The sequence below is a fragment of the Littorina saxatilis genome, linkage group LG4, assembly GCF_037325665.1.
Source record: "Littorina saxatilis isolate snail1 linkage group LG4, US_GU_Lsax_2.0, whole genome shotgun sequence".
Taxonomy (NCBI): domain Eukaryota; kingdom Metazoa; phylum Mollusca; class Gastropoda; order Littorinimorpha; family Littorinidae; genus Littorina; species Littorina saxatilis.
This window is the reverse complement of record NC_090248.1, coordinates 51,918,170-51,934,594: the sequence shown is the minus strand read 5'-3', so window position 1 is coordinate 51,934,594 and position 16,425 is coordinate 51,918,170. Positions and strand designations below refer to the sequence as shown.

Below are 16,425 nucleotides of genomic sequence, written 5' to 3'. Positions count from 1 at the left end.
AACACTGTAATTGCACTGAAAATTACGGCCTTAACTCCTTCACTGCCCACCCCGTATGTAAGACGTGGTCATTTTCGGTTTGTCCTACGCCCATCAATCAATCAATCAATCAATGACGCTTATATCGCGCATATTCCGTGGGTACAGTTCTAGGCGCTCTGCAGTGATGCCGTGTACGTGAGATGAAATTTTATACGGCCAGTAGATTGCAGCCAATGCGGCGCATATTTACCTTTCACGGCCTATTATTCCAAGTCACACGGGTATAGGTAGACAATTATTAACTGTGCCGCAGCAATTTTGCCAGGAAAGACCCTTTTGTCAATCGTGGGATCTTTAACGTGCACACCCAATGTAGTGTACACGGGGGGAGGGTTCGGACACCGAAGAGAGTCTGCACGCAAAGTTGACTCTGAAATAAATTTCCGCCGAACCTGGGATCGAACTCACGCTGACAGCGGCCAACTGAATACAAATCCAGCGCGCTACCAACTGAGCTATAACCCCGCCCATAACCGTATCTCATATGTGGGATTTGTGTCAACAACATTTCAGGACATTTCTGAAAACTAAATGGGAGGTAACCACTGTCCAAGTACTTGTAGGGGTTCTAAACACAGTTCTTTCCCATAGACCGTTCTGATAATGCTGTTTTTACTGTGGCAGTGAAGGCGTTAATAGAGAATGCATTTTAGAAATGTGTGGATGAAGCCAGAAGTGGCCGGTGTGCAGGAGAAAGTGCTGAACTAGGTGAGAACCAAGCGTTGGGTGGGAGTAGTTCAAATTGAGATTGTTTGAGATTTCAACCAGTCTGAGCCAGTGCTTGGGTCTCACACAGTTGGGTACTTTCTTGTACATGCACACCACATGTACCCCAGATGTCAACAAAGTATTTAGGCTTGATTAGCTATTTCCAAAATTGTATTACTCATACATTTGTAAATCTTGATTCTATCCTTTATTCTTGATGTTTCCATGTTGTATTTGCATTCCTGTCCCATTGAAAGAAAAACAAATCACGTGAAGCGATATAAAAACATTTAGTCAAGATCAACACCACAAACCAATCATCAGCGAGACTACTACATTAGTCTCGGCTAACCATACCGAAGACCGAGACAAGTTACGCTCGCCGCCGCGAAGCACGCGTCCGTAGAACTTACTGAACATATTTTCTTTCATTCTGAGCACATTTTTAGAGTAAACATGACATATCTATATATTTTTAAATTCAGGAGAAGATGAGGAATACAATGCAATCAATTTTAAATCTGTTTGCGAAAAATCTATTTTAATGACAACTTTAATGAGCAAACTCATTCAGTAGTTTTTAAGCCTCCAAGCTGAAATGCAATACCAAAGTCCGGGCTTCGTCGAAGATTACTTGACCAAAATGTAAAAACACTTCCCCAGCTGGTAAACAACCCCTTTTCCATCCCTGTTTGAACTATTGTCTTTCTAATTTGAGCATAAAGTGACAGTTATGCAAAACCAATCTCCTTGCACCTGAGAAAATAACAAGCATTGAAGTGAGGATATCAAGCAACTTTCATTCTCTGTTGACGTTGTTGAAAAATGTTGTGTTTGAATTTTCACAGCTGGTGAAGGAGAAGGAGCTCCTGCAGGCTATGATGCAACATCTCCACATGAAGAGCGCTCAGGCAGCCTCCTCTTCCTCCTCCTCCTCCTCTTCTGCATCATCAGCGTCATCACTGTCCTCAGCATTGCCCAGCCTGTCATCGCTGTCATCAACTGCGTCATTGCCGTCATCACTTGCAGCCTCCATGTCTACTTCCGTACCTCTTCCACAGCCTCCTCCGCTCGTTACACCAGCGAAAAAGCCCTTGGAACCAAAGTCTGAGCCTGTGCGTGAAATTTTCTTTTTCATTACATTTAGTCAAGTTTTGACTAAATGTTTTAACATAGAGGGGGAATCGAGACGAGGGTCGTGGTGTATGTGGGTGTGTGTGTGTGTGTGTGTGTCTGTGCGTGTGTGTGTGTATGTAGAGCGATTCAGACTAAAGGGAAGGGGAGAGAAAGCTCGACTCGTCAAAATGGCTAACGGTGACAGTCGACCGGGCCCTAGTAGGGAAAACAAAGACGGACTGACGCTACATGCGGTGCAAATGATTATGGATACTGACAGGTGAAGGGGGAGATTTTCTGTCGGACGATTCGTTGGAAACAGGTATATGACAGTGATTATGATCCTTTCTTCGAGCAAGCAAAACAGCCACCTGTGTTTGATCCACAGGCACCGGAAGATGCGCCGGACCGATTTTTCAAAAGTTCATATTTGAACATCATTATAAGCCAAACTATATTATTATTTCCATGTTTAGACACTAAAAACAGATTCTTGGTTCAATTTCCTTTGAAAATAACATAGGTTTTACTTACCTACCTTTCTGCCAGTTTGGAGCTAGAATTTTTTGTGAATTATTACACCCCGAACTCCAAAATTCCCTGGCAATCAGGAATGCACATAAGTAAGTTTTGATTGGCAGCAAAAGGGTTAAAATGGGGGTACATTTAACAGGCATGAAAACTTTCTCTTTTCAGCGGAAATTCCGCGGTTTTTTTGTCACACTTTCGCTTTTTTTTTTAAATTTCCGCCGGGAAAAAAAGAAGACCCCCCAAAGAAAGAGGCAAAACGAAAGACGTGGCAAGCGTTACTGCCGCCACTGCTCAATTGGATAAACCATAAATTGCCGAGTCCGCAAACGGATCGATTCAAGCCTTTCTTCATTTGGCTGCCGTGCTTGAACAAATTTTTCTCTGTACCAGCCTGCAGATCCAGAAATGGATACGCGAACAAGTTAAATCTAATTTTGAAAAGGTTAAACAGGAAAAGCGGTCAACTTTTCACTGCTGTTCAACGCAGGACTTGGTAAATATTTTTATATATGCCCATTTTAAGGCTCAGAAATGCTGAAAGGCGTTGCCCCTCGACCCCACTGGGGGCCTACTGCGGCCCCCAGGCCCCCACTTTATTTTCCTCTTTTTTCACCTCCGGCTGTTTTCATGCCTGATTTATAAAGGTTATGAACAGAAAGTCTGCGAAAAACAAGGTCCCCAAAGGGAGGGAGTCTTTGGGGGGGGGGGGGGGGAGGGGAGGGGGGGGGGGGGGGGGGGGGGGGGGGGTCCGCTGTAAAAACAAAATTCCCGCAGAGTTAGTCACTTGGAAATTTTGTTCAACAAAGCTGACAAGGAATGAAAGATGTTTTAAATCTTTTGTATGTGGGCTTAATGGAATTGACAGTAGAGGATAATTATGTACAAACTTTTTGTCCATCTCTCCACCTGTTCCTCTGCCCTGTCTGTGGCTTTGATTGATCACAGTGACAAGTTAGAAATGCTCTTCTTAGGAAGCTTATAATTATGGGCAGAGATGTCGACATATAAAACAGTGTTAAATTGATTCAGTGATAACTTTACGCTCAGATTTTGTATCATGCTGTTTTGCAAAAATTACATTTGTTCTTTTTGTGTGTGTTGCAGTGTACGCCAATACTGCCAAAACACCCGCTCCTGACTCCCTTCTCCACTCCCCCCTTCCTGCCCGGGGGTTCTATGGTGCCCCTCCCCTTGCCCCCACACACCCCCACCACCCAGCCCCACCTCCTGCTGTCCCAGCCCCCTCCCCCCTTGCCCAACCTCATGTCCTCCTGTGGGATGGGGGGCAATGGGGGAGGTGTTGGGGGTAGCAACCACAGCGACAGGGGAGGTGGAGGCGGTCCAATACGAAGACGGGTATCGGATAAGTGCAATCTTCCAATATCCACTGGTGAGTTTTTTGCTTGATGTGTGTGTGTGTGTGTGTGTGTGTGTGTGTGTGTGTGTGTGTGTGTGTGTGTGTGTGTGTATGTCTCCAATATGAAGATGGGTATCGGATAAGTGCAATCTTCTGATATCCGCTGGTGAGTTTTTTGCTCGATTTGTGCGTGTATGTGTGTGTGTGTGTGTGTCCAATACGAAGATTGGTATCGGATAAGTGCAATCTTTCAATATTCACTGGTGAGTTTTTTGCTCTGTGTGTGTGTGTGTCTGTGTGTGTGTGTGTGTGTGTGTGTGTGTGTGTGTGTGTGTGTGTGTTTGTGTGTGTTTTTACATACTTGCTTGCATACGTACGTTTTAAATATAAGACACAGCTTAGTTTTACTAGTTTTATTTTTGAACTTATGATCTATTGATCGATTCATGATTGAAAATATTAATTTGTTTCAGAAATACAAAGGAACAGGGAATTTTATAAGAACACTGACGTCAGACCTCCGTTCACCTACGCCTCTTTGATCCGACAAGTGAGTGAGCAGCAGAGATTTTGAAATGTGCATGACTCTTTTTCATATTTCTTTGCTTCTTTTTGTTCCGGTAGCTCAGTTGGTAGAGCACTGGACTTGTGATCGAAAGGTCGCAGGTTCGAATTCGGGCCGGGACGGACACGGGTCAACTTTATGTGCAGACCCAGAGACGGAAGCCATGTCCCACCCCCGTGTCATCACAATGGCACGTAAAAGACCTTGGTCATTCTGCCATAAGTGCAGGTGGCTGAATACACCTAAACACGCAGACACCTGGGTAGCGCGACTCCGTTGCTGCTAGCTTTCCACTGGGAGGAAGCGACCCGAATTTCCCAGCGATGGGACAATAAAGTAATGAGAAATGAGAGAGAGAGAAAATTGTTACTCTGCAATGACTGCACTTTGTGTGTGTGTTCATCTCTTGTGTTGGAACTTTTTCCTTTTAAAGATGTGACTATTGGATATAAGTACTGATGAAGACTTTATTAGGACATGGAAAGTATATCTGTATACCAATTGTCGAAATGCATACAACTGTTCTGGTGATGATCAAATGTCTGCAATCACTCCACAGTAAAGTGGTCCTGTTTGGTGTTTTTGTTATTGAAGGGAGATAATTCAAAAGATACTGCTCTGAATCTGGCAACCAACAGGAAAGGACCGAACGTTCAAGTTAATTTCACTGTGTAGAATTTGGGATTTTGTGTGTGTGGATGTGTTTCTGGGTGTGAATTTAAACCTAAACCAATGGGTTACATTTTGTAACACAAAAATGTTGATATTTCATAAACATATTTGATAATACTTTGGAAAACGACCAATTATGGGCTAGGAACGAGGCAGATAGTCTAAACGTGTCCACACTTTTTTCATTTAAAAGACTTATGACAAAGTGTGTCAGAGATGGTTCAAATAGAAATCTGGCTCTGTACATCTCTGAGTGTTAATCGTTGTAGAAAAGGAATGTCTTTAGGAATGTGTTCACAGCTGTCAAAAGGTCAATTGACAACTGTTGGTTCTGTTTTCAGGCTATCATTGAGTCTCCCCACCGACAGTTGACACTCAACGAAATCTATCAGTGGTTCCAGGCCACCTTTGCTTACTTTAGGAGGAACGAAGCGACATGGAAGGTAGGTGTGGTTACTCTGTCTCTATTTCTCTCTGTCTATCCCTCTGCTTGTCTCTCTGTCTGTCTGTCTCTCCGGCTCTGTCTCAGTCTGTATCTCTCTCTCTCTCTCTCTCTCTCTCTCTCTCTCTCTCTCTCTCTCTCTCTCTCTCTCTCTCTCTCTCTTTCTCTCTCTCTCTCTTTCTCTCTCTCTCTCTCTCTCTTTCTCTCTCTCTCTCTTTCTCTCTCTCTCTCTCTCTCTTTCTCTGTCTCTCTTTCTCTCTCTCTCTCTCTCTCTCTCTCTCTCTCTCTCTCTCTCTCTCTCTCACACTCTCTATCTCTCTCCGGCTGTCTGTCTCTCTCTCTCTCTCTCTCTCTCTCTCTCTCTCTCTCTCTCCCTCTCTCTCTCTCTCTCTCTCCCCCTCTCTCTCTCTCTCTCTCTCTCTCTCTCTCTCTCTCTCTCTCTCTCTCTCTCTCTCTCTCTCTCTCGCTCTCTCTTGCTCCCCTCTCTATCCCCTCTCTATCCCCCCCCCCCTGTTCCTGCTGTGTGTGTGTGTGTGTGTGAGAGAGAGGAGAGAGAGAGGAATAGTTATAAGTTTATCTTGTTGTGCTCCTTGATCACATCATACATTCCATGGCTTTGTATTTATGTATCTGAATAAAAATACTGTTTAAACCAATAGTTATAGTTCTTGATTGGAATCTTTATAAACAAAACATCAGTTGATTGTTGCTTTTATTTAAGAAGTGGGATCAGAAAGGCCGGGGGTTGCAGTCTGAGAAGCTCATTCGATGGCAATTTATCATTGTGTTATTTGGTTTACTGCAGTTGAGCAGATTTGAACAATAGCCATGAAACAGCCCGGAGCGGTTCAGTTTTTATTTGAAGTTGAAGTATGTGTGGTAGTTTCATTAGACAGTAACTCAACCACTTTGGTTCAGATAGTAATCAGAAATTTTGGTTTGAATTCTTCATAACTTTTCCTCATTTGAAAGTGACTTATTCTTTGGAAGGTGATTTATTCTTTCACGGGTATTTCGTTTTTACAAATACTGTAGATCATGATTTCTCCCCTGTAGTTTTCTTTCCAGGGTAGCTAGTTTGTCTCTAGAAAGTGTAGCTGATTTGGTTTTTGCTGTGTGTTTTTGTGTAGAATGCGGTTCGACACAACCTTAGTCTTCACAAGTGTTTTACGCGCGTTGAGAATGTAAAAGGAGCTGTGTGGACAGTGGATGAAATAGAATTCTACAAGCGAAGGCCGCAAAAATTGAGCGGCGGGTATGTCTTTTTTTTCCAGTTTTGTTGTTGGTTTTGGAATGTAATTTGTTGAGTTTTGGTTCTGTGTTTACCCTTTGTCCCCTTTTTTCATTTATCTTTTTAATATTTATTTCACTCATTTTCTCCCTGCTTGCCAGTATAGTTGTTGTCAGCATCCAATTTTGCTTTTCTTTGTACGTTTCTGATTTCATCAAGTCCCATTCAAAGTCAAGATGGTGAGCCACTCGTGTGTGTGGCTCATGAACATGGCTAGAAAAGAAACAAAATTTGAATGATTAATAACAAAACAAAAACATGACAAAGTTTGCTCTGCTAGCTGCAGACGCTCATGATTTTGGCAAGTTTACAGTTGCGCGCAATCGGTGTCTCACAATGTCTTTGATCATGAACTTGATGAATTCAACAAACTACGTACATGTGTGGTTCTGTTTTGTAATTATATGTCACTTTTTCATACTTCACTGTGTTTTTCTCTCTCTCTTCTCCTTTTTCCTTGGACACACTCGCACAAACGCAGAACGCTATTCGCACCAACCTTTCCCTCCATAAATGCTTTGTAAGATTTGAGGATGATTTTGGATCGTATTGGATGGTGGACGACTTTGAGTTTATAAGACGCCGACACTTGACTCGAGGCCGTCCACGAAAGTATCACGAAATTGACCTGTGGAAGTAAGACATGCTGGGTAGAATTTAGAATCCCAAATCCCTGCATGATTAGAAGATTAGAATTAAAAGAAGCATATATGTACAAGTGGTTGGTAAAAAATAAACGAAACTGTCATTGTAATGTGATTTTTATTTTTTTTATTTTTTTTGTACTGTACTTGGTGTTTATTGATCTTCAGAGCTATTCTGATTTTTGTTTATCGGCAATTGGAATTAAGTGGATTATTCTTGTTCCACCTGTTATTAGCGTTTGGTGGAGGGAGGGGAGTTCGGTTTTGAATGTAGAAGTAAACTAGATTTATTTGTGGAGTGAGACTGTGTGTTACTTGGTAGCAGACTGTAGCGGAGAAGTCTTTTATATGACATGAACTGGCGGTCGTGTTTCAAATCTAAGAAACCATAATTGTAAATGAGAGGGAATCCTTTCTTTCTGTCCTTGTGTGTAGATCATTTTCCTGGCCTTTTTTTTTTTATTTCATTGTCCAGTAATTTGTTTCAGTACAGAATACTAATTTCTTGTTGTGTGATTCAGCCTTTTGTTCATGTCCAGTAATGATTTTCAGTAGTCAGATTACTCATTTATTTTTGTGTGAAAATTGTTTTCACCATGAAAAGCATTAGCTTTTGTGGTCACATGTGTATTTGTCTTTTGTAAATTGTCCTAAATGTTGTTGAAGAAAGCTGCTAGTTAGATACTATTCACTTCTTTTCATTATTTCTTTGAAGTGTTGTGTCTTTAACTTTTTAATTGAAATCATGGATTGGTTATCATACTTTGAGTTTGATCATAGCAAGACTTTCCACTTGACTTTTTTACCTTTTTTATACATACAACGAATAACAGAAGTAATAGCATGCAATTTCAGTCTTTAGCCGTCACATTACATTTTGATTATCTCTATGATGTATAGCGTGTATAATGAAATCATATGGTTGAATATTAAATTTGCAACCCATTCTCTGACAGAGGTACTATAGTTATATGAACAAAAGTTAGTTTAAAACTTGAACTTTGTTAATTTTGTCTGTAAGTGTGTAGTACTAGTAGTAATTTTATTTTAATGAAGGTGCAAGTAAATGCGTGCTCATTCAAAATCACTTACAAACGTTGAATAATGTATTAGTTAACCATGCATACGCTTGAGTGTGCGTTTGTTTCCTGAGTATTAATTATTTGTACGATATATTTGCGCAAATTCTTGTATCATGTGTTTTATGGTTTTACTGATGTGTGATTTTGATTGTATCTTGTATTTTCTGTTGTTACTCAGATCTGTGATTTTGCTTTCTGTTTTCCAGCAGCATCAAAAGTCCGTCACTGAATGACCCATCATCATACAATGATTCCCTCAACGCCACCATAAGAGTAAGTTGATGCAAAATTAAGTGTGTGTGTGTGTGTGTGCATAGTGCAGATGCATTAATATTTATCAGTCAATTTTGAACTTAATGCATTTAAAGACTTTGATAGGCATGCAGTTTTGCAAGTGCAGGCCACTAGAATTGCAAAATCAATTTTTCAATCATGCTTTCCAAGACTTGTGGTTGCATCCGTGTACAAAGCGCCCGTACAGGAAAAACAGTCACCTTTCCCCAGTGACCACCTGTCTACAGTAATCACTTTGGATCGTTTTCTCGGGTGGTCATAATAGGCGGGTTGGACTTTACCTTGTCTTACCTTATCTCACCTCACCTCACCTTACCTGTGTGTTGTGTGTGCAGGCTGCTATGGGCGAGGCCAGCCTGCTGGTGGCACAGGGCATGGACCAGGACATGGCACAGGACCTGTCACTCAAGGCATTCTCCGCCTCCAGCTCTCAGGACGGCCTGGTGGCCATGGCGAGGTCTTTTGGGTCAGTGGTGTTTTGTTACGCTTGTGCAGTGGTGTTTGATAGTGTGTGTGGGGGATGGGAGGGTGTGTGGGTGTTGTGGTGTGTGTTGTGTTGTGTTATGTTGTGTTGTATGTGTGTGTATGTCACTGTGTGTGTGTATAACACTGTGGATGTGTGTGTGTGTGTGTGTGTGTGTGTGTCACTGTGTTTGTGCGTGTTGTGTTTTGTTGAGTGCTAAGTTGGGTTTTCGTGATTCTTTGATGTTTCTTCTTCTTCTTCTGCGTTCGTGGGCTGAAACTCCCACGTACACTCGTGTTTTTTGCACGAGTGGAATTTTACGTGTATGACCGTTTTTTACCCTGCCATTTAGGCAGCCATACGCCGTTTTCGGAGGAAGCATGCTGGGTATTTTCGTGTTTCTATAACCCACCGAACTCTGACATGGATTACAGGATCTTTTTCGTGCGCACTTGGTCTTGTGCTTGCGTGGGGTGTTCGGACACCGAGGAGAGTCTGCACACAAAGTTGACTGAGAAATAAATCTCTCGCCGAACGTGGGGACGAACTCACGCTGACAGCGGCCAACTGGATACAAATCCAGCACGCTACCGACTGAGCTACATCCCCGCCCCTTTGATGTTTAATTGACAGAGATTGAAACAGACATCCCTATATCGTTATTGCCATGAAACACTGTTCTCTTTTCATTTTTTTTAAGGTAACGCTCACAAGTGTGTGTGTGTCTGTGTGCACTCACATGCATGTGTGTGTTTGTGTGCGTCTGTTGAATGTGTTTTTGTGTGTGTGTGTATGTGTGTGTGTGTGTACTTTTGACACTTTCTTTTCGAAAACATACAAACTTCACTTCAACCTTAATTTTCTGTGTTACTAGGGATGACGAGATCTTGATGAACATCAAGCGAGAGGCTGGACTGGACCCGGACACGCCCACCTTCTTGGACGGTCCCTCACCTCACGGGGCCTCCCCCAACCCCCACCGCCACCTGTCCCCGCCCCCCAACCGCGTGGTCATCTCTCTGCGAGAAGAAGACATGGGCGGCGGTGTTAACCCCAATGTAACGATGGCCCGATCACCCGGAGAGTTGAATCACAGGCAGGGGGGAATGGGAAAGGACACAGAGGTGGGAGAGAGTCTCTCCACCCAGGTTGACCTCCGAGGAGGAGGGGAGGAGGGAATGGAGGAGGGGTGCGTGCGCGTGTCCCCCACCATGGTGGACGACTACCAGAACGGCCTTGGGGGCGACTACCACCATCGGCACCACGGCGGGGAGGAGACTTACGAACACGAGATCGCCCAGCGCGAGAGCTACGAGAGGGAGCTGGCCGGCCGCCACCACAACTACCAGGGAGACATGGAGGAGAGTCAACAGCAACAACACGAAGACGTCATGCTGGACGATCAGGACCAGGAGAGGATGATGATGAGAGAGGAGGAGGAGGAGGAAGAAGAGGAGGACGGAGGATTCAGGCCTGAGGAAGAGGAGGAGGGAGGCATGGGTCAAGCAGAGGAGGAGGGAGGCATGGGTCAAGCAGAGGATGAGGAAGGGAGGATGGGTCAAGCAGAGGAGGAGGAGGGTGAAGGGAGGATGGAGCAACAAGGAGAGGGAGAGCAGGAAGAAGAGGAGGAGGGTCTGAGGATTGAAGGTCCCCAGCCCTCCCTTGAGGCACCTGACGACGACCTGGTGGACAACCTGCCTGTCTTCCCTGTGCCTCAGCTGCACCCCGTCACCTCCTCGTAGCACACCTACTTCATTCACCGGCCTTCTCTGGCGGGTGTCCGTCATCTAACTTGGTTACAACCAGACGTTCACTGAAGACACAAAAACTGACCACGCACTGCGTAGTCTGATCAGCTGAACATGGCCGGTAACTTCTAGGGAACACTGCAGAGTCATGTGTCTTCAATGGTCATCTCAGCGTGTCCGATGATAACTAAGGATGAAAAAACAAGTTGTACCAAAAATTATGCGGCAAGTGGCAACGGAAGACTGCACTCCTGCCACCCCCCCACTTCGTCCCTATAGCTCACTCAGGCGTAGCTTTCTCAGGCGTCCTACCAGTCTCAGCGATTGTCAATGTTTTTGTAGTTGATCTCTCGTGTCAGAAATTATGCATGGATTTTTGTGCTTTAATCAATGTCTTGCATCGCAGCGGCTGTGTGTGCGGTGCACAAAATTTGGCGACAAGTGACGTTGTTGGTTTTTTGTTTTTGCCAAACAGCGGCAGACAATTTTGTACAGTTGTGGTAGTGTTTGGCTTTCGTAGGCCATTCATGCTTTGGTTTGACAACAAAACCGAGAATCTGCTTCCATGGATGGAATGACTTGTATTCTTGTACTGCCTATGAGTTGTGGAGGCTCAAAACTCGCAGGCTTGTGAGTTTGATGTGTCGAGCGATTTTTTTGTATGCAAATTTTGAAAGGGCCCTGGTAAGAATGATCCTTTATTTTGTGTATCCAGGTAGCAGCTACCAAAACTGGCCGGAGCTGTTTCTGGGTATGTACAATACACTTTCTGTGTTGTTTTAATTTATGAGACAGACTCCTCTTGCACCAGAAGTCTCAGCAGCCTCGACAAATTGGATGATATAGTTGTGCAACGGTTTTGTGTCAACGATCTCAGTGGTGATTTCTCCAGCACAACGTTCAGCCTGTTTATGTGCGTTCAAGCAGAGTGGATCTGAGGTGTTCACTTCAAGTAGCCTTTGGAGACTGTTTTATCATTGAGTGTTGTTTCGGATTCTTCCATGATATGTGCTGTTCTTGTTTTTCTCTTTTGCTGACTGTTTGAATTGAAGATAAAGTGGCATACGTTTGTTTTGAATTTGCTTTTTGGCTCTGATTTTTTCCCCTTCCGAATTTGTTTTTCCTTGTTGAGTTTTGAGGCTGAGTTTTTAGCCAACAGAAAATGAAAGACAAAGAGGATATCGTTGGCGCGAACAACAGTGGCATATTTCAAAGACTGTATTGTCCACAGTCTTTTGATGTGAGAGGGGGGAGGGGTGTTTTACAATGCTTTTTTTGCCTTTATGGTTGGAAAACAAAACAAGAGCTCTTAATTTTGCAGGCACGGCGATTACTTTACACTTAAGTGCCGAACTCTGTTCTTAGCTGCTGACCATTTGTATAGGTTTAGACAATGTACTTTTTGTCTCAGAGTTGTATGCACATCTTAAAAAATGATAAAAGTTCAACCATTACAGTAGGCCTTAAGGCTTAACCCTCCAGTCAGTGTAGGAATTTCCAGAGGGGGAGATTGAGTCCCATATTTTGGTTGAATTTATACAGTGCCAGTTGTTTTCCTTCGTTAACTGTGTCCTAGCTGTCATGGCCGAAACAACCCCTTTCTTTGTTTTTCGTAAATGTAAACTTTTTGATTTAAATTGACAACCATTGTTTGTACAATTTAGGCTTTGTCTTATGTATGATACTTTTACAATATGAAGCTGATGCTAAAAATGTGTGCATTTTTCCTGTGTGAAAATATTGCCAATTACTTTTGGTTGTAATTAGGCCCCCCCAAAAAAATTGTCTGTTTCTGGTCACCCGACCGACCCTAAATTTCGGCGCCGACCCTAAACTTTTTTTTTCCAAACTCAAAAAAAAATTTTTTTTTTTTTGGTGGTAAAGGACAGGGTGAGAAAATGAACAACAAAAACGTGTGAAAACGAAAGTCCGCTGACGATTTGTAAATGTGTTGAGTGTCTTGTCTCTATGTATAGTGAATCCAGTCTCTTTGCGTGATTTTTAAAGTTAGTTTTATTGGTCTACATTTGGGGTAAAAAAAAAAATTTTTTTTTAAAAATAAAAAAAAATCCCTACCTACCGACCCTATTTTTTTTAGCCATGTTACCAGAAACAGACAATTTTTTTTTTTGGCCTTAACATCTTTAAAAATGCGCCAGTCCAACATTCGCTAACAAGAAGTCTTGTTTTCTTCTTTTTTTCTTTTATTTTTAATCAAGACAAGAGTTTTTCCCATTTTGTATAGATGGTTTTAAATAAACACAAACAGCTGACATTTTTTATGGACTATATATACTATACTATGGCTAAAAGTTGGCACGGCAGAGAGAGGATTTTACATTTTACCATCACTTTTACGGCAGTGTGTCTGTTCACTTTTACGGCATTTGGAATGTGCAGAAAATTTAACAAAATTGGTCTCTGGTGTGGGTTTTGTGTGTGAGTGTACATAAACAGCCCAAATTAAAAGCCCAATAAACAAAACAATACTTTGCCCAAAACGATTCTGAGGCCAAAATAATGGGAACAATAAATTGTCATTATAGAATTGCCTGGCAGAAAAGAGACTGGTCCATCAAGCTGACTTTTCCTTTTCCCTTCATGAAGTTGTCAAATATCAATGAATGGGCATATTCAAGCTAACAACAACTTTCTTGCTGGCACTAAATGTTTGTGAATATTTGCATTGAAATCATCGTTCGGATAGTTTTTCCCATTTTGTTTAGTTTTGTTTAGTTTTGTTTGTGTGTGAAAGCTTAACTGTGGGATATAAAACACAGAGGCATCTAGCTCACTCACTTCCTGACTTTATATTAAGGTAAAAGCACTGCCTGTTTGTCACCTTCAGAAATGTTGGCGATGTGATATGACATTGATACACGTAGCAGGGGTTTTGTCAAATGTGTGCACAAACGACATAGGACCATATTTTGTTCCGGTGAAAACAACAAAAATTCCATTGAAAGGGGTAGACCAGATGTGTTCTTGTTTGTGGTATGTCAAATTAATCAATCTTTCAATCCCATAGTAGGCTCCTCACTCTTTCCCTGCTATGCCCCCCATTTGACCCCCCCCCCCGAACTTCAACACATCCATCTCTCTCTCTCTCTCTCTCTCTCTCTCTCTCTCTCTCTCCATGAAATGGGCCGACGGCTTTTGTTCATTAAATCGTAATTTCATATCTCTCTCTCTCTCTCTCTCTCTCTCTCTCTCTCTCTCTCTCTCTCTCTCTCTCTCTCTCTCTCTCTCTCTCTCTCTCTCTCTCTCTCTCTCTCTCTTGCTTTTATTCATCTCCTATGGTTTAATTTGCACACCTCCCGACACCTTCCCTGTACCTAGGAAATTGTTAATTATTTATAACAAAACCATCAAAAACATGTCATTGATGAATAGTAGTTTGTTGTCTGTATACTTGTTGATTGACTGTTTTACACTGATGTTGCTGTTTAGATGAATTAATACCACATTGGTAATTGTTGCTTTAGGTGACCGTAACGTACCCACATAACAAATGTGTGTTGTGTTGACCTGAAGTATAACAGTTTTTGTTTTGTTTTTATAATCTAATGGTAGGCGTCGTTATTTTTTTAATTTTAAATTTTTTTTTTATTCACGTCCATTTACAGTTCATTGCATGTTGATCGGATCCCGGAAACTATGATATTTATATACAGTTGAGTCGCCTTTAATTATGATCAGTACGATACTAATTATTATTGAATAACAATTATATTTTTTACTTACTATGATTAAATGCACAAAAATGGCAAACAAAGTCGCATCAGGTTTTTGTGTGACCTTGTTCTTGGGAAACAAAAAACATAGAAATATTTCTGGTGAACAGGTTGTTGTTTTGGGGGGGGGGGGGGGGGGTAGTGGCTACTATACAATATAAAAGACACATTTGAAAATCATAGACATTTTTTAGGTGGATGACAAAATGTTAAATTTGTGGATTATAAAGTTTTGAGTTGAAACAGTTTGAGACAATAATCATGGTTTCATAGCTCATTGAGGCAATATTTCAACTTGTTGATTAAGTTTTAGACAATAGTATTTTTCATCCGTAACCTCACTTACTACTTACTTAGTAGTTTACTGCTTTCAGACCCATGTTTTATGCAGTGTTAAAAGTAAAACAGAACTGATTCTGATTTTGTGTAAGGAACCCTATTCATTTTAAGGTGTAACCTGATGCAAAACAGACTTTTCTAAATAGATTATACATTTAGTACGACTTAATCAAGAGGCATAAAAATACAGCTCTACCAGTCATGATTGTAAAACTTAAGTAAAACAGAATTTAGAACGTTGTTTGTTTTTTTTAAGTTTGTATTTTGTGGTGTGTTTTTTTGTGTTTTTTTTTACACAGTTACTGTTTAACTCTTACCAGTTCGGGGGTTTTAGGGCATATTTTACAGTGCTGTTGGTGCCTACTTGCCGAGTGGCTATCTGGGGTCATATTCTAAATGAAATATAGAAAGTTATATATCAAATCGACAAATGAAAGGAAAATGAATAAGCTTTTCATATTTGCAAAGATAATTGTGCTATCTTTAAAGGTAAAAAAGGTTATGGGGGTGACAACATGATTTTTGTTGAAATTTGTACGCCCATTTTTTGGAACACGTGACAAATACAAAGAATAATTTTTTTTTTGTGTTCAGTTTATTTTAGATATGCTGCTAACTAGTCTGTTTTGGCATTCATTTTACATAACATAGCAAAGTTTTATTGAGTTTTGCTGATAAACAAAAAAGTTATTGTCACCTGAATACCCCCACCCAAATTTCAAAGTTGGACATTTCATGACATACGCATGCCTAAGGCCAAAAAAAATAAATAGTCTGTTTACGGTATCCCGACCGACCCTATTTTTTCACTCGACCCTAGACTTTTTTTTGGCATTTGGGGGGGGGGGGGGGGGGGGGGGGGGGAGAAAAATCTTTGTTTTTTGGCAAAATAACTTAAAAATGTTTTTTTGAAAAAAGAAAAAAAAAAGTGCCGAACTAACGACCCTATTTTTGGGGCCTATGTTACCGTTAACAGACTATTTATTTTTTTGGGCCTAATAATGCATTCCTATAACTAACTTATAACAAAAACCCAGCTTGTTTCTGTCATAAAGTGTGTCTAACATATGAGTTTATCCACTGTCCGACCCATCCAATGTAAAATAACCAATTTTTTTCGATAATTAGATAATTGGTCAGTGGAAAACTACAGGGGGGGGGGGGGGCATCGTCAGCTTGCTTACGATGGGTAAGGGAGCGAACTGGTAAGAGTTAAGAGGAAATATTGACAGTGAAAAGGAAAAGAGGGCAGAACAATTGTTTCTTAATTCTCCTGAATATTATTAATTTACATGTCAGAAACTGGTGATGAATATACCCGTGCTCTGTTTGTGTATTGTACTTCAATGACTGCCAGCTCGGACGTGTTATATCCATTTGTTCACCATTTTGTAATT

General features: G+C 41.5%; 1 protein-coding gene across 1 annotated transcript; it reads left to right on the top strand.

Annotated features, from left to right (window-relative positions):
* Nucleotides 1-1,598: 1,598 nt before the first annotated feature.
* Nucleotides 1,599-14,822, top strand: LOC138965043 (uncharacterized; the record flags this gene model as incomplete). Its single annotated transcript, XM_070337172.1, is given in 8 exon segments — nucleotides 1,599-1,865; nucleotides 3,502-3,787; nucleotides 4,228-4,304; nucleotides 5,333-5,434; nucleotides 6,564-6,688; nucleotides 8,657-8,723; nucleotides 9,080-9,210; nucleotides 10,082-14,822. Coding segments are annotated over 8 exon segments (1,923 nt in total), but the record flags the coding sequence as incomplete, so codon positions are not given.
* Between the last annotated feature and the right edge of the window lie 1,603 nt (nucleotides 14,823-16,425).